Below are 18,809 nucleotides of genomic sequence, written 5' to 3'. Positions count from 1 at the left end.
GCTTTGGAGAGGGTACAGAGGAAATTTACCAGGATGCTGCCCTGGACTGGAGGGCATGTCTTATGAAGAAAGGTTGAGGGAGCTACGGCTTTTCTCACTGGAGCGCAGAAGGCAGAGAGGTGACTTGCTAGAGGTGTATAATGTGATGAGAGGAAGGTATAGGGGAGGTGTCAGAGGTAAGGTATTTACACAGAGAGTGGTGGGTGTGTGGAATGCACTGCCAGCAGAGGTGGTGGAGTCAGTCATTAGGACATTTAAGCAAATTGAAGGGGTGTAGGTTAGGTTGATTTTAGATTAGGATAAATGGTTGGCACATCGTGGGCTGAAGGGTCTGTACTGTGCTGTATGTTCTAAGACATGTATTCAAGCGTGTTTCCTTCAGCTCTTTTCTCTGAAAATCATCTTTGAATTCAGTAGAAAGATCTGATGGCATAGGATAATGAATTCCGAACCAACGGCAATAAAGGTTTATTTACAAAGGATACTGTATAGTAAACTGACACAATGTCTAACTGGCAGTTGGGTGTTTGTTTTCAAAATGTGCCCTTCAAACAAAGATATGCAAAATATCAGGTTGTTTAAAAAGCTATGACCGGGTGCTCAAGGGTCATGTTTTACTTTAAAACATCAGTAGCCATTGGCTGTGAACAGCATTGCAGATTTACACTTCAAACCGTTTCCTCCAGCTAGTAAAGCTGATCAATGATTCATGACCTTTGGACCAAAGGCTCTGTTTCCAAACTGTTAATTAGCTGTGACACATTCCAAACTATCCTGTGTTAATGAACAACTTTGTAATTGGAGAGCATGCATATGAGAAGCATACTTGTTTTGAAGCTGGCCAGGATTAAAGGTTAGAGGTTACTGTACCACACCTGCGTGAACATGAATGAACATGTATAGTTTGTGCTAAACGCCCTAAACTCTGCGTGGGGAAAACAGTGGACTAATTTTGTAGCTTTCTATCAGGAGTAAAACTTGGGGGAAAGCATGTAAACCCCAATTTACATCACACACAACATTATGAAAAGCTCAGAGAACTTTCATACTAACTGGATCTTTTAAAGCAAGTTTGCACTTAGGCAGACCACAAAGAAATGGAAACATGGAGGCTTCTCCTCTCCTTCCACCACCACAAACCTGAAACTGGAGAATATTGTCAGCTGTGGTTCAGTGTCCCTTGCCTCTGAGTCAGCATTTTGTGAATTGAAGACCTACTCCAGAGACTTGGGTACAGAATTCCAGGTGGATGCTGGAGTGCAGCACTGAGAAAGTATTTCCCTGTCTGAGGTGCCACCTTTCGCATGCAATGTAAGCCAAGGCTCCATCTGCCCCTCAGCTGGATGTAAAAGATACTATGGTACTACCTATGGGAGTTAGTGTGCATATAAACTGTCAGGGAAATCCTGAGGTCCTGAAAGGCACAGTATAAATGCCAGTCTTTTTTAAAAATAGTATCAATGGGACTCCAATGTTTCTGTAAACTACAGGCTTTTATTTCTGACTTTTCTTGGCTTTTGTGATGGAAGAAGTTTGTTTTACAAAAATAACATGTTCTGTCCAAGTATAATAGAGAACAGAGAATAATACAGCACAGGAACAGGCCCTTTGGCCCTCCAAGCCTGTACCGGTCATGATACCACCCTTTGCCGAAACCCCCAGCACTTTGTGCCGTATCCTTCTATACCCATCCTATCCATGTATTTGTCAAAATGCCTTTTGAACGCCATTATTGTATCTGCTTCCACAACCTCTCCTGGCAGCGCGTTCCAGGCACTCGCCACCCTCTGTGTTTTTAAAAAAAAACCACAAACCAAAAAAAAACCTGCCTTGTACGTCTCCTCTAAACTTTGCCCCCACGGAAAAGACATTGATAACAAAGCCTGCAATTTGATAAAGCACTGGCACTTGAATCACCAATAGTGGTAGCCTTTTCCTGTTAACTTAATGATCGAAATGTTTAATTTTAAAAATAAAAATGGGTAAGATAAATCTGACAAACCCAGTGGCAGGAATTTGAGACCGTGGTTGTTGTGATAGCTTATAAAGAGCTGAAGAAAAACAGGTGTATTTTGGTATTTACTAACATCTTTCACTGTATTTGTGTCAATATATTCTAGTTGCGTAGTGAAAACAAAATAGACTGATGACTTTTTTGTTTAAATGCTTGTGTTTAAATACTCCAGCTTTATTCACACTGAACATTGAGTCTACTGAAATTGTTCAAAGTACAATTTGATAAGGTTAGCACCACATTGATAAAACTAGGACTAATCAGCAATAATAATCAGAAACCCTTGCACGGTAGGACCGGAGCAACAGGAATACATTATGTCAAATTGTTATTATGATCCAACATGTTTTTGATGGTGATCAGAATTTCATCCTTTTGCTGGTTGCCAAGTGCTAACATTGGCAGTTTGCTCAAAGCTCAATTTATAATGAAAGTGATTAATCAGAATTTATCTGAAGTCATCTGAACTTTTCATAATTTTGTGTTGTGGATTATGCATTGTATACCTTTTTGTAGTGTGAATGTTTTTACTATTTAATTTCACTTCCATTGCCTTTTGAAATACTTTTTAGAAAATGGTTTGAAGTGCTTCCAGTTAACCCATTTCTGTTTCAGTCATGGTTCAGTTGGTAACATCCTCACCTCTGAGTAAGAATGTCCTGGATTCAAGCTTTACTCCCAAGACTTGGATGCAGCAATTAAGGCTGTAGCTGTGCTGTACTGATACGGTGCTGCCTGTCAGAGGTGTAGTCCTTTGGTTGAGATGTTAAACCTGAGCCCTGTCTACTCTCAAGTGGATGTCAAAGATCCCATGACAGTATTTCAAAGACTTGGCCTTTCCTGGCTTGGCCCGCCACCTGAGGAGAAAGTGCCAACATTGGATAGACTGGGGTTGTTTTACTTTGAGCAGAGGAGACTGAGGGGGGACATGAATGAGATGTATAAAATTATGAGGGGCAAAGCTGGGCTGCACGGTGGCATCGTTAGCCACTGCTGCCCCTCAGCGCCAGGGACCCGGGTTCAATTCTGACCATGGGTGACTCTCTGTGTGGAGTTTGTATGTTCTCCCCACGTGTGTGCATGGGTTTCCACCGGGTGCTCCGGTTTCCTCCCACAGTCCAACGATGTGCGGGTTAGGTGGATTGGCGATGATAATTTGCCCAATAATGTCCAGGGATGTGCAGGTTTGGTTATGGGGTGTCCAGGGGTGTGCAGGTTTGGTTATGGGGTGTCCAGGGGTGTGCAGGTTTGGTTATGGGGTGTCCAGGGATGTGCAGGTTTGGTTATTGGGTGACCAGGGATGTCCAGGTTTGGTTATTGGGTGACCAGGAATGTGCAGGTTTTGTTATTGGGTGTCCAGGGATGTCCAGGTTTGGTTATTGGGTGTACAGGTTTGGTTATTGGGTGTCCAGGGATGTGCAGGTTTGGTTATTGGGTGTCCAGGGATGTGCAGGTTTAGTTATTGGGGTCATTGGGATAGGGTGAAGTGGACATGGGTAAAGTGCCCCTTTGATGCATTGGTGTAGTTTTGATTGGCTGAATGGCCTCCTTCTGTACTGTAGGGATTTTATGATTCTATGAGATAGAGTAGACAGGAAGAAACATTTCCCCATGGTGCGGGGATCAATGACCAAGAGGCATAGATTTAAAGTAAGTGGCGGGAGGTTTCTGGGGATGTGAGGAAAACATTTTTCAGCCAGAGGGTGGTGGGAGTTTGGAATTCATTGCCCGAAAGGATGGTGGAGGCAGAGACCCTCATAACACCTTAAGAAGTATTTAGATGTGCACTTGTAATGCCAAGGCAGACAAGGCTATGGGCCAAGTGCTGGGAAATGGATTAGAGTACTTTGGTGGTTGTTTTTTCACTGATGTAGACACGATGGGCTGAAGGGCATTTCTGTGTTTTCGGACTCCATGACTGAGACGGGGGTCCCCTGCGCCTGCTGCCCCCCCCCCAAAGAGTTTGGAAGCAGCCATAAGAGCTGCCGAGTGCTGAAATGAGCTGTTCACAAAGCCGTGGGACTTTGTCCCAGTTGTAATGATTTTTTTCTTCTTTGTTCTTTCATGGGATGTGGACATCACTGGTACGGCAAGCATTTGTTCCGCTTCCATAATTGCCCTTAAGCTTGGCCATTTCAAAGGACAGCCACAATGCTGTGTGTCTGGGGTCGCATGTAGGACAGACCATGCCAGGATCGCAGATTTCCTTCCCTAAAGGATATTGATGGTTTCATGATCATCATTACTAAGATTAGCTTAAAATTCCATATTTATTAATTTAATTAAAAATTCTACCAACTGGGGTTGAATCCATGTCTGCAGAGGGTTACCCTGGCCTCTGAATTGTTAGTCCGGTAATATTAGCACTATGCAACTGCCTCCCTCAAGTAATGACAGCAATTAAAACAGCCCTGTAGCTCTCATTCCTCATGCCCTTTCATCTGGACATACACTCCATTCCCATCATGATGTAGCTGGTTCAACAGATGTATGGATTTCTGGGTTTTCAGCCAAGCCTCATTATGAATTCTCAGTTGAGAGCCTAGACCTCCATTAGTCTGTTCGTAGAATCATAGAATCCCTACAGTGCAGGGATCTAAATGTGATCTATCCTGTCAATTTCACAATGTTTATTTACACCAGTTAAGAGGCTTCAAGTGCCTGAAATTCTGGTTGTAGATGTTTGAAGAAAGTGAAAATGTTTTGAACATTTGACATTTTCCCAAAGCTCCTTCTCACACCCTATTGTTACTAGAGGTTAATTTTTGTTCTGGGTGAATGGGCATGGAACTGTCATAGCTTGGCTTGGAGGGTAAAGGGGTGGGAGAGTATAGCTTGATATTGAGGGTTTGTGGTACCATGGGAGGGTGTTGCAGACTATGGTTCACGGCACCTCCGAGGTGCTGTGAGCCACATATCCTCCAAAAGCTGGACCCAGGCCCACCTTGATGAAAATTGGGGGAGACCAGGACATGCCTATCCCAGCTATGGAGTCTACCAGGTTAGAAGTTCACAGTGTGTGCTCATAATCCAATCATCACTGTTGAAAAGTGGGGACTCCAGGAATGGGGTAAGAAATCCCAGAATCTGGTCCCGGCCACCATTTTGCCACCTCCACGGAGTCACCCCAACTCCATATAAACCCAGCCATTATCTTGTCATTGACTCATTGCTTTCATGGGCATTTGCTGTACTCAAAATATCTGCTATGTTTCCTATGTCATAAAAGTGACTATATACTTCAAAAGAACTTCATTGTTTATGGCGGGCTTTGGAACCTCTTGTGAAAAGTGCTGTGAAAGTCTCTGCTTTTTCTTTCTATTTGTTGACAGCTTTTTCAGAGCAGGAATATAATGAACAATGAATACAGTTCAAATTCAATTTTGCTCCCAGCAGTTCGAAATACAGATATCACAACCTAAATAATTTTCTCATGGCACTGTTTTCCTCTTTTCTCATTCATTTTCTCTCCCAATTTTCTCCTTTTAGCTATCCGAGGTACAAACTCTTCTCTGGGGTTAAGAGCCCATAGATATCTTGCTAAATAGTGTAAGCCTACTTGTGCCAATGAAGATTATTAAGATTACTAAATAGGCATACTTTTGAGCCTGGACACTAGTGATTGTGATCACCTTGAGCTCAGAGTGGCGGCACGCTCAATTCCTGCACAAATAGCTGAATTGTGGTCAGAAATGGATGTGTTGTAACTGACTTTTCTCAAATGGGGGTCAGGGACGATGGGGAGAAATTGAGGTAGGTTTACAGCACAAATTAATCTGTTTTGTTTATGTGGCTCAGTGGGATGCTCCACCCCAAACCCCATCCATTTACCATGACAGGAGACTGGTGTATTTTACAACATTTAGTTTATGCGACTGATGATTTAACTCAAAATATCCTAATTGTAAATGTATCTGGAACAAATGCAGGCTTTTTTACCCTTATATTTATTTTATTTTTCCTCTTCCTTGCTGAAGGGAACACTGGTCTGGTTACGAGAAAATGAACAACACCTTCCAAGTACCGTTTCAAGCTGTGGAGGTGGAGTGATCAATTTCATTACAAACTATGGTCAGGTGAGTGAAACTGGGCAAAGCTTTGATCTGGCTCACTGAATCTTCAAAACATTAATAATGTAAATTTACCTCTCCTTGACCTATCTGCCACTCGCTTTCACTGGGCCTGAATGTCATGGCTGTGACCAGGGTCCAGATTACATCATCAGACTGCAAACCTATCAATATTAGTGAGGTCCTGAACACACATTTAAATTGCTGTTGGGCGAGAACACATTGGGAATGCAAATGGAAATATCTGCCATGACTCCAATGTGTTGTGGTCCGTCACCATTTTAATGTCCACTGTATTCCCACTAGGCAAGGAGTGTTAAATTTGGGCCGAGGTTGCTGAAGCTCTCCCTTCTTTTAGTTTTGTGGTCAATGATCAGCAATGTATATGCAATGATTTTAGCAGAATATCTTAACTGGATTTTTTTCGGCGGGAATTTAGCTGTTGGAGTGGGCGGAGCTACAGACTCGAGCGGTGAGTATTTAAACTAGCTGCTTTGCAGATTCGAGTCTTCGGCGGGAATTCAGCTGTTGGAGTGGGTGGCGATAGAGTCGAGCGCTGAGTATTTAAACTAGCTGCTTTGCTGCTTAAGCAGCGGCCACAGGGTCTTTGGAGATAAATTTGAAGAGTGACATCACAGCAAAGCAGTGACCTGATTGGCAGGTAAGGAAAGTGCTCCAATTAGCAGTAGCTGGGAGAAATTTTACTCTTCGTGTGTTGGTAAGTATTGTGATTGGTAAGTAAAATCTTTATTCCTTTCGCTTATTCATTATTTGATATATTTGTAATCAGTTAAGGTAAAGTGTAAAAATGGCAGGAGATCCCAGACCCGTGTTATGCTCCATGTGGAGTTCAGGGACGCGGCCGATGCCCCTGACTCCTTCATGTGCGGGAAGTGTGTCCAGCTGCAGCTCCTGTTAGACCGCATGATGGCTCTGGAGCTGCGGATGGACTCAATTTGGAGCATCTGCGATGCTGAGGAGGTTGTGGATAGCACATTCAGTGAGTTGGTCACACCGCTGATTAGGATTGGTGAAGGAGACAGGGAATGGGTGCCCAAAGGACAGAGAAAGAGCAGGAAGGCAGCGCAGGTGTCCCTTGAGGTCATCTCCCTCCAAAACGGGTATACAGTTTTGGATACTGTTGGGGGAGATGACTCATCAGCAGAAAGCAGTAGTAGCCAGGCTCATGGCACCATGGCTGCACAGAAGGGCGGGAAAAAGACTGGCAGGGCTATAGTTATAGGGGATTCGATTGTAATGGGAGTAGACAGGCGTTTCTGTGGTCGCAAATGAGATTCCCGAATGGTATGTTGCCTCCTGGGTGCACAGGTCAGGGATGTCTCCGATCGGCTGCAGGACATACTGAAGGGGGAGGGTGAACAGCCAGTTGTCGTGGTGCATATAGGCACCAACGATATAGGTAAAAAATGGGATGAGGTCCTACAATCAGAATTTAGGGAGTTAGGAGATAAGTTTAAAAAGTAGGACCTCAAAGGTAGTAATCTCAGGATTGCTACCAGTACCACGGGACAGCCAGAGTAGAAATTCAAGAATAGTCAGAATGAATACGCGGCTTGAGAGATGGTGCAGGAAGGGAGGAGCTCAGATTTTGGGAACATTGGAACCGGTACTGGGGGCGGTGGAACCATTACAAATTGGATGGTCTACACCTGGGCAGGACTGGAACCAATGTCCTAGTGGGTGCTTTTGCTAACACTGTTGGGGAGTTTTTAAACTAATGTGGCAGGGGGATGGGAACCAGATTAGGAAGTTAGAGGTCAGTAAAGAAGCAGCAACTAAAGCCAGTAAGGTACGAGATAATAAACTCAATGTGACGAATGGAAAGAGTAGACCGGGAAGAGATGATTAACGCAAAGGGACAGGTGGTCTGAGGTGCATTTGTTTTAATGCGAGAAGTGTAGCAGGTAAGGCAGATGAATTTAGGGCTTAGGATCCGTACCTGGGAATATGATGTTGGTATTACTGAGACTTGGTTGAGGGAAGGGCAAGATTGGCAACTAAATATCCCAGGGTATAGATGCTTCAGGAGGGATAGAGAGGGAGGTAAAAGGGGTGGAGGAGTTGCATAACTGGTCAGAGATGATATCACATCTGTGAGTAAGGAGGGCACGATGGAGGATTCGAACACTGAAGCAATATGGGTAGAGCTAAGAAATAGGAAGGGTGCAGTCACATTTGTGGGACTTTACTACAGGCCTCCCAAAAGCGAGCGTGAAGTACAGGTGCAAATATGTAGACAGATTATAGAAAAATGTAGGAGCAATAGGGTGGTCATGATGGGAGATTTTAACTTCCCCAACATTGAATGGGACTCCTGTAGTGTTGGAGGCGTAGATGGAGCAGAATTTGTAATGAGCATTCAGGAGAGTTTTTTTAGAGCAGTATGTAAATAGTCCAACTCGGGAAGGGGCCATACGGACCTGGTATTGGGGAATGATCCCGGCCAGGTGGTTGAAGTTTCAGTCGGTGATTACTTTGGGAATAGCGAACACAATTTTGTAAGTTTTAGAATACTCGTGGACAAAGACGAGCGTGGTCCAAAAGGAAGAGTGCTAAATTGGGGAAAGGCCAAGTATAACAAAATTCGGCAGGAGCTCGGGAATGTGGATTGGGAGCAGCTGTTTAAGGGTAAATCCACATTTGAAATGTGGGAGTCTTTTAAGGGAAGGTCGATTAGAGCAGGACAGACATGTCCCTGTGAAAATGAGGGATAGAAATGGCAATATTTGGATGACAGGTGGAGTTGAGACTAGCTAAGATGAAAAAGGAAGCATACATAAGATCTAGGCGACTCAAAACTGATAAAGCTTTGGAGGAACATCGGGAAAATAGGACAAATCTCAAATGCACAATAAAGAGGGCTAAAAGGGGTCATGAAATATCTTTGGCTATAAGGGTTAAGGAAAATCCCAAAGCCTTTTATTCGTATATAAGGAGCAAGAGGGTAACTAGAGAAAGGATTGGCCCACTCAAAGACAAAAGAGGGAATTTATGCGTGGAGTCAGAGGACATGGGTGAGATTCTTAATGAGTACTTTGCATTAGTATTCACCAAGGAGAGGGACATGACGGATGCTGAGGTTAGGGATGGATGTTTAAATACTCTAGGTCAAGTCAGCATAAGGAAGGTGGAAGTTTTGGATATTCTAAAAGGCATTAAGGTGGACAAGTCCCCAGGTATGGATGGGTTCTATGCCAGGTTTTTGAGGGAAGTGAGGGATGAAATAGCTGGGGCCTTAACAGATATCTTTGCAGCATCCTTAAGCACGGGTGAGGTCCTGGAGGACTGGAGAATTGCAAATCTTGTCCCTTTGTTTAAGAAGGGTAGCAGGGATAATCCAGGGAATTATAGACCTGTGTGCTTGACGTCAGTGGGAGGCAAACTGTTGGAGAAGATACTGAGGGATAGGATCTATTCACATCTGGAAGAAAATAGACTTATCAGTGATAGGCAGCATGGTTTTGTGCAGGGAAGGTCATGTCTTACAAACCTAATAGAATTCTTTGAGGAAGTGACAAAGTTAATTGATGAGGGAAGGGCTGTAGATGTCATATGCATGGACTTCAGTAAGGCGTTTGATAAAGTTCCCCATGGCAGGTTGATGGAAAAAGTGAAGTCACATGGGGTTCAGGGTGTACTAGCTAGATAGATAAAGAACTGGCTGGGCAACAGCAGGCAGAGAGTAGTGGTGGAAGGGAGTGTCTCAAAATGGAGAACTGTGACCAGTGGTGTTCCACAGGGATCCGTGCTCGGACCATTGTTGTTTGCGATGTACATAAATGATCTGGACGAAGGTATAGGTGGTCTGATTAGCAAGTTTGCAGATGATACTAAGATTGGTGGAGCTGCAGATAGCGAGGGGGACTGTCAGAGAATACAGCAAATAGATAGATTGGAGAGTTGGGCAGAGAAATGGCAGATGGCGTTCAATGCGAGGTGATGCATTTTGGAAGATCCAATTCAAGAGCGGACTACACGGTCAAATGAAGAATCCTGTGGAAAATTGATGTCCAGAGAGATCTGGGAGTTCAGGTCTATTGTACCCTTAAGGTGGCAACGCAGGTCGATAGAGTGGTCAAGAAGGCATACAGCATGCTTGCCGCCTTCGGATGGGGTATTGAGTACAAGAGTCGGCAGGTCATGTTACATTTGTATTGGACCTTGGTTCGGCCCCATTTGGAATACTGCGTGCAGTTCTGGTCGCCACATTACCAGAAGAATGTGGATGCTTTAGAGAGGGTGCAGAGGTGGTTCACCAGGACGTTGCCTGGTATGGAGGGTGCTAGCTATGAAGAAAGGCTGAGTAGATTAGGATTGTTTTCGTTGGAAAGACGGAGGGTGAGGGGGGCCTGATTGAGGTCTACAAAATTGAGAGGTATGGACAGGTTGGATAGCAACAAGCTTTTTCCAAGAGTGGGGGTGTCAATTACAAGGGGGTCACGATTTCAAGGTGAGAGGGGGAAAGTTTAAGGGAGATGTGTGTGGAAAGTTTTTTACGCAGAGGGTGGTGGGTGCCTGGAACGCTTTGCCGGTAGAGGTGGGCACGATATCATAATTTAAGATGCATCTAGACAGATATATGAACGGGCGGGAACAGAGGGAAGTAGATCCTTGGAAAATAGGCGACAGGTTTAGATAAAGGATCTGAATCGGTGCAGGCTGGGAGGGCCGAAGGGCCTTTTCCTGTGCTGTAATTTTCTTTGTTCTTTGTTCTGGACTGAGATCCTAAAACGACAAATAAGATAATGGGTCTGAAGGAACACTTCATGTTTCCCACCACATGTTGTACCTCTGGACGTATTGAATAATAACAACAGCTAATTTATAACTTGATGACGAGGTTTTGAAGCAGTCTCATTTAGGAGGGCCAATATCAAATGACTGGAGACAGTGGATTAGATGTCCAGGGTGAAGAAGAAATGATGCTGATAACATTGAAGTGTAGAGTCACGATGTAGGGAGGAAGAACTGAACAAGGGAAAATTTTAAAAATTTACTTTGGAAGAAAGAATAGACTGGCAGTGTGTTAATCAGGACAGTCCCATTTGTGAATTCTGGGAAGGAGGTAGATGTGGGCAGGACAGAGTTGGGAAACTGAGGTCAGAAGCTGTGGAGGGAAGTTATCCAGAGGAGCGGAGGTCAGTGGCAGACCTGGATACGATAGTTTGATGTTTAATAGTGGGATGATGGTCCAGGGGAGGTAAGAGGAAGTATCAGAGACACTTGAATGAAAGGTCATCTCGACCTGAAACCACAGCTGCCTGACCTGATATTTGTAGCATTTTTTATTTTTGTCTCATTTTTGTAGGGATCTGAGAAATCCGTGCTGAATATGGAGATTTCCCTGCATTTAAATTGGTATTGAAATTGCTAATATGTTGTTAGTTGAAAGGGATTTCCAACCTTGTCTACTGAGCGTTATGGATTAATTTTCTTTGACAGTTTACATACCGGGCCTGAATTCTCCTTTATGCCTGTTCATGGGATCAGCTGAAAAAGACACTTAGCTCTTGTTAAGTGTGACTGCTTGGCTCATAAACACCAACAGCTAATTGTTAATAGCCATAATTTAGCTGTAACTGGCAACCAAATCCTGTGTTTTCAGAATGTCACGATTCTGCATTAGACTGTGCTTTCACTTTGGGTGAAACATTTATCTATCTCTCACGTCTGTAACAAATACGTATCTTTATTTCCTCAGTGTATTCAAAACAAACTTTAGAGATGAATGAATAGTTAGACGCAACAACTTTGCATTTGCTGTGCCTTTGTGTAATGGCTTCAATACAAAATTGTATCTATAAAGGTCTGAGCAACAAAGAATGAATCTCTGGCAGAATTAAGTGCGTATATGTGCATACAAGTGAGTGAGAGATTAGGTAGAGCTTGTAAATTTACACTATTTATGTTAATAAAAAATTAACATTGATGTCCTTGTCCAGCAATCATGAGGAGAATACTAATTGTGTTTTCCCGTTGCAAAAATGTCAGCTGAGGTGAAGTGGATGAAACTGCCCCAATGGCCTCCAGCAGTATCCCTATGATCCATACGAGCTCTCTGACATGTCTCAGTCATCGCCCTGATAATTATGCTTCTCAACTTACTTTGCCTTTCTTAACTTGTAACATTTTACTGCTTCATTCCACCCTTCTTTGAACACCACAAAACAGCTCTTCTAGTCTCCACAGCTTGAATAAATTGAAACAGAGCCTTCTCACAATGAAGCTAGAAAAGGAAAAGCAGCTACATCATGAATTGCAGGCAAATAAACCAGTAACTCCAATTACAATGAAAGCAAGAACAATAATAGAAATGAAAAACAAGCAATGGAATGGTGACAAATGCAAACCCACAAACTGCGTGAGGAAACATAATAAAGAATAAAATCACAACACTTTGAACAAGGAAAAGTACAGCACAGGAACGGCCCTCCAAACCTGCGCTGACCATGCTGCCTGTCTAACCTAAAACCTTCCACACTTCCGGGGTCTGTATCCCTCTATCCCCATCCTGTTCATGTATTTGTCAAGACTCCCCTTAAACGTCACTATCGTCCCTGCTTCCACCACCTCCTCCGGCAGCGAGTTCCAGACACCCACTACCCTCTTTGTTTATATATAAAAAAAACCTTCCTTTGCACATCCTCTCTAAACTTTGCACCTCGTACCTTAAACCTATGTCCCCTAGTAATTGACTCTTCCAACCTGGGAAAAAAAACTTCTGACTATGCGCTCTGTCCATGCCCTCATAATTTTGTAGACTTCTATCAGGTCGCCCCTCAACCTCAGTCGTTCCAGTGAGAACGAACCGATTTTATTCAATCTCTCCTCATAGCTAATGCCCTCCATACCAGGCAACATCCTGGTAAACCTCTTCTGTACCCACTCCAAAGCCTTCATCAGTTACAAGGGGTCATGATTTCAAGGTGAGAGGGGGAAAGTTTAAGGGAGATGTGTGTGGAAAGTTTTTTACGCAGAGGGTGGTGGGTGCCTGGAACGCTTTACCAGCGGAGGTGGTAGAGGCGGGCACGATAGCATCATTTAAGAAGCATCTAGACAGGTATATGAATGGGCGGGAACAGAGGGAAGTAGACCTTGGAAAATAGGAGACCGGTTTAGATAAAGGATCTGGATCGGCGCAGGCTGGGAGGGCCGAAGGGCCTGTTCCTGTGCTGTAATTTTCTTTGTTCTTTGTTCATAGCCTTCTGGTAGTGTGGTGACCAGAATTGAACACTATATTCCAAATGTGGACTATCTAAGGTTCTATACAGCTGCATCATGTCTTTGGCAACCAACATGAGACTTTAAGTAGACAGGTAGCTGCTCTGTTTTCTCCTCCTGCTTCTGTTCAGCTGCCAGAGCCATCAAAAGCTATATTTTGAGTAAATTACCAAAGCAGAAAGTACAAGGAGCGAGTGGTGCATCCAAAGGGAAGAAGGGGGGATATAGGAAACAGCATTGGAAACAAGCTAATGGCAATAAAATAAATTTGAGTGAGGCATAGCAAAAGAATAGCAAAATGAATGGGAAGATCAAGGAAAACTAAGGATGAGACAATGGGAGATGTCCAATTCTGCAAAACAGCTGGCTGGTTTTTTCCATATGTGAAGTCATTGGGGATAATGGTGCCAATTTCCCTCAAGGAGGTGTGGAGACTGGATACATGTTGTTGCCTGTGAAATAAGTGATGCCAGCAATCTCTCCTGGTCGATTTGCAAGATCTGGATTTACTCCCACCCACTGGATGTACCTTATACTGGGGTCATATAGGTTGGAGCTACCTCCAAGCTAGTAAGCTCGTCATTGGCAATATTATGGTTGTCTTCTGTTTGGAAGTCATACATTTCTGCTACTCTCTTAGATCCTACTGACAGAAGTTGGAAATTGGTAAAATAAATGCATGGAATTGTTTAATCAATCTTCAGACTGTTCTCTTGTGCTCAAAATTTACTTTAGCACTGTTCTCTCCAAACGAGCATTATGACGTAAAGCCATTCTCCTGCCCTTTCCTCATATTGTTTCTATTAGAGTATTAATCTGGTGCCTTCTTAATGCCTCGATTTGAACCTGCCCCCACGACACTTCCAGGTGGGGCATTCCAGACCCAAACCATTTACTGTGTGATAAAGCTTTTTCTCACATCACCTATTTGCTTCTTTTGCAAATCACTTTAAATCTGTGCTCTCTCGTTCTTGATCTTTTTATCAGTGGAACAGTTTTTACTCTGTTCAGCCCCCTCATGATTTTGAACATATCTATCAAAACTCCTCTTTGCCGCCATCTCTCCTTGGAGAAAAGTTCCAACCTCTCCAATCCATTCTCATATGTTTCTCATCCCTGGAACCATTGTAAGCCTCTTCTGCGCTCTCCTCAATGCTTTCACATCGTTCCGATAGTGTGCCGCCCAGAACTGTACACCATACTCAGCTGAGGTCTAACTAGTATCTTGTAAAGGTTCCGCATAACCTCCCTGCTCTTCTACTCTACGCCCCTATTAACAAAGCCCAGGATACTTTATTAACTACTCTCTCCACCTGTTCTGCCATCTTCAATAATCTATATACATATACACACCGTCCCTCTGTTCCTGTACCCACCCCTAAAGATTGTGCCCCTTGTTTTATACTGACTGTCCATATTCTGCCTAACAAAATACATCGCTTCTCCAATTTGAACTTTATCTGTCCACTCCACCAAACTCTTTCTGGCCTTTTTTTGAAGTTGTACACTGCCCTCCTCACAAATTATAAAGCTTCCAAGTGTTGTCATCTGCGAACTTTCAAATTGTCCCTGTGTATATATATATATATATATATCAATATATATATATATATATATATATCAATCAGGAAAAGGAAATGTCTAATACCAACCCCTGGAGACCACCACTATAAACCTTCCTCCAGCCTGAAACATATCTATTAGCCACACTCTCTGTTTCATATTATTCAATGTCTTTTGAAAGTCAATGTATACCACATCTACAGCATTATCCTTATTGACCCTTTTTGTTACTTGTGGAATCCCTGCAGTGCAGAAGCAGGCCATTCGGCCTGTTGAATCTGCACCGCCCTTCTAAAGGCCACCCTACCTAGGCCCTATCCCGCCTAACATTTTGGATACTTGAGGTGCAATTTAGCATGATCAATCCTAACCTGCACATCTTTGGACTGTGGGAGGAAACCGGAGGACTCTGAGGAATCCCACGCAGACATGGGGAGCAAGTGCAAATTCCACACAGACAATTGCCCGAGGTCGGAATCGAACCCAGGTCACTGGCGCTGTGAAGCAGCAGGGCTAACCACTGTGCCATCTTTATAAAAAAACTCCCAACTATCAACTTCCATTTTTGCTAACATGCATTTAAAAAATAAATTAGGGATAACATGGGCCAGAATTCTCTGGCTATTGCAAATCAATTTTCCTGCTGGCAGCGCACCCTTGCCAGCAGGTTTCATGACAGCATGGGATGGTTACAATGGGAAATCCCATTGACAAGCGGCAGGAAGATAGAATCCCACTGCGTGTGGCCAAGAAACACGAGGCTGGAGTACCAGAGAATCTCGCCCATAGTCTTCTGGCAGATCAGGAGCTTCCTCTGTTGGTTGAACTGATTTCAGTGTAGTTGATTAGTTTTTCAGCCAAATTAATTTTGTCTTTATTCATCACTGAGTGAAGACCTAGAATGTAATTTATTAAAGTTCTGAATTTTTTCTGAGTGGTGGTATAGTGTTAATGCATTGCTGTCTTGGATAACTATTGATCATGTGTCTGTTGTGTCAAAATATAAACTATTCGAATGGGCAGCTAAATTGCAAATTAATTTGCAATGTAGTGAAGTGTGATGTGGTTTATTTTGGTAGGAGAAATAAGAAGACTTCTTGTAAAGTAAAGGGAAGGCAATGGTGTTGTGATATGTCACTGAACTAGTATTCTAGAGACTCTGGGTAATACTCTGGGTACCTGGGTTCAAATCCCACCGCGGCAGATGATGGAATTAAAAATCTAATGATCAACTGGTTCCCTAATGTCCTTTAGGGAAGGACATTGTATTCAGCCACTACAAATAAAGCAAAATGGAAAGTAACTGGACAGACCACCCAGAATTGACCTCGGCACCAGAAACTATAACGACAAACCCAACCCTCTTGACCCTGCAAAATCTTCCTTATTAACACTTGGGGGCTTGTGCCAAAATTGTCTCTCAGACTAGTCAAGTGACAGCCTGACAGTCATACTCACAGAATCATACCTGACAGATAATGTCCCAGACACCACCATCATCATTCTCACTGACAGACCCAACAGAGTTGGCAGCACAATGGTGTACAGCTGGCACAGAGTTGCCCTGGGAGTCCTGAACATCGACTCTGGACTCATGAAGTCTCATGGTACCAAGCCAAACATGAACATGGAAACCTTTTGCCGATGAACACTCACCATTCCCCTTCTGTTGAAGAACCAACACTCCTCCATGTTGAACACCGTTTGGAGGGAGCAGTGAGGGTGGCAAGGGCACAACGTACTCTGGGTTTGTGGTTTCAGTGTCCATCACCAAGAGTTCCTTGGTAGTACCACCACAGACTGAATTGGCCAGATCCTGAAGGACTTAGCTGCTAGACTGGGACTGCTGGTGAGGAAACCAATAAGAGGGAAAAACATACTTGACCTCATTTTCACCTGTTTGCCATAGAGGTATCAGTCCATGGCAGTAGGAGTGATAACCACCAATCCTTGTCCCGTCTTCACATTGAGGATATCCTCCAACATGTTGCGTTGTATGACCATTATTCTAAATGGGATAGACCTTTAACAGACCCATCAACTTAAGACTGGGCATCCATGAGGCACTGTGGACCATCAGCAGCTGCAGCATTGTACTCAACCACAATCTGTAACCTCCTGGCCCATCATATCCCCCACTCTACCATAACGCCAGAAGATCAATGAAGAGTGCAGGAGGAGATGCCAGGAGCAACAACAGTCCTATTTAAAATGAGGTGTTGACCTGATGAAGCTACAACACAGGCCTACTTGCATGCCAAACAACAGAAAAAGCAGTGATAAACAGAACTAAGCAATTCCACACCATCAGATCTGAGCTCTGCAGTCCTGCCACATCTAGCCATGAATTATGATTGACAATTAAACAATCATTTAAACAATTAAACACAGGGGCAGCAGGGTAGCATGGTGGTTAGCATAAATGCTTCACAGCTCCAGGGTCCCAGGTTCGATTCCTGGCTGGGGCACTATCTGTGTGGAGTCTGCACGTCCTCTCCCTGTGTGCGTGGGTTTCCTCCGGGTGCTCCGGTTTCCTCCCACAGTCCAAAGATGTGCGGGTTAGGTGGATTGGCCATGCTAAATTGCCCGTAGTGTCCAAAATTGATACTGAGTACTGCATAGGATATGGGCCTTGACCACATTCCAGCAATAGGACTGAAGACTTGTGCTCGAGAACTTGCCACATCTCTGCCCGAGCTGTTCCAGTTAAGCAACAACACTGGTATCTACCCAGCAATGTGGAAAATTGCCCAGGAATGTCCTATCCACAAAAAGCAGGACAAATCCAACTCAGCTAATTATGCCCCCATCTACCCTTGAACATCAGTAAAGTGATGGAAAAGGTCAACAACAGTGCTATTGAGCAGCAGTTGCTTAGCAATAACTTGCTCACTAATGTTCAGTTTGGGTTCTGCCAGGGTCACTGGGCGCCTGACCTCATTACATCCTTGGTTCAAACATGGGCAAAAGAGCTGAACTCCAGGGGTGAGGTGACTGTCCTTGACATCAGGGCAGCATTTGGCTGAGTGTGGCATCCAGGAGCCCTAGCAAAACTGGAGTCAATGGGAATCAGGGGGAAAACTCTCCGTTGGTTTGAGTTATAGCTGGCCCAAAGGAAGATAGCTGTAGTGGTTAGTGGTCAATCATCTCAGCTCTAGGATATCACCTGAGTTCCTCAGGACAGTTGTCCTTGGCCCAACCATCTTCACCTGCTTCATCAATGGCCTTCCTTCCATCATAACATCAGACGTTCACTGATGTTTTAACAATGTTCTGTACCATTTGCGACTCAGATACTGAAGCAGTCCAAGTGCAAATGCAACAAGACCTGGACACAATATCCAGGCTTGGGCTGACAAGTGGAGAGTAACATTCATGCCACACAATTGCTAGGGAATGGCCATTTCCAGCAAGAGAGAATCTAACCATTGTCCTTTGCCATTCAATGGCATTACAATTGCTGAATCGCAATCCAGCGTTGACCAAGCTGGTTTCCGCAAGGACCGCAGCACAGGGGAGCAGGCACTGTATTGTACTCTAACTCGGTAGCAGAATACTGCACCCCTGTTTGGTCAAGGTCATTGCACCCCGTACACACCACATCCATCCGAATACCACCACACGCACTTGACATCCATCTGAATGCCACCACACATGTCATTACTGGAACACTACAATCAACACCACTCTGTCCTGGCAAATATCACTCCTCTACACATCTGCCGACTTGTAACAATCGACGAAATGATAGAAGAAGTTTGCAATTCCCCCCACCTGCCACTTCATGTCGATCTATTCTTCCGTCAAGAAGGCCGATCTAAATAAATGCTCCCACACAGGACTTCAACGCAAATTCCACCTGGACAAATGAATGGGAATCATTGGACATGACAAACAAGTAGTCCGACACAACCCAACAG

The 18,809-nt window shown here is 44.0% G+C and overlaps 1 protein-coding gene across 2 annotated transcripts in view; it reads left to right on the top strand.

The window, feature by feature from the left end:
- Positions 1-18,809, top strand: part of myo10 (myosin X) — a 508,428-nt gene that overhangs the window by 79,783 nt on the left and 409,836 nt on the right. For both annotated transcript variants that reach the window (XM_038797136.1, XM_038797137.1), the window contains one exon: positions 5,992-6,090. In XM_038797136.1, the coding sequence (XP_038653064.1) occupies positions 5,992-6,090 (99 nt within the window). The remainder of the gene's footprint in view (positions 1-5,991; positions 6,091-18,809) is intronic.

The sequence above is a fragment of the Scyliorhinus canicula genome, chromosome 5 (genome assembly GCF_902713615.1).
Source record: "Scyliorhinus canicula chromosome 5, sScyCan1.1, whole genome shotgun sequence".
Lineage (NCBI taxonomy): Eukaryota > Metazoa > Chordata > Chondrichthyes > Carcharhiniformes > Scyliorhinidae > Scyliorhinus > Scyliorhinus canicula.
Note: the sequence above shows the minus strand (reverse complement) of the source record. Positions and strands in the feature narration are given on the sequence as shown.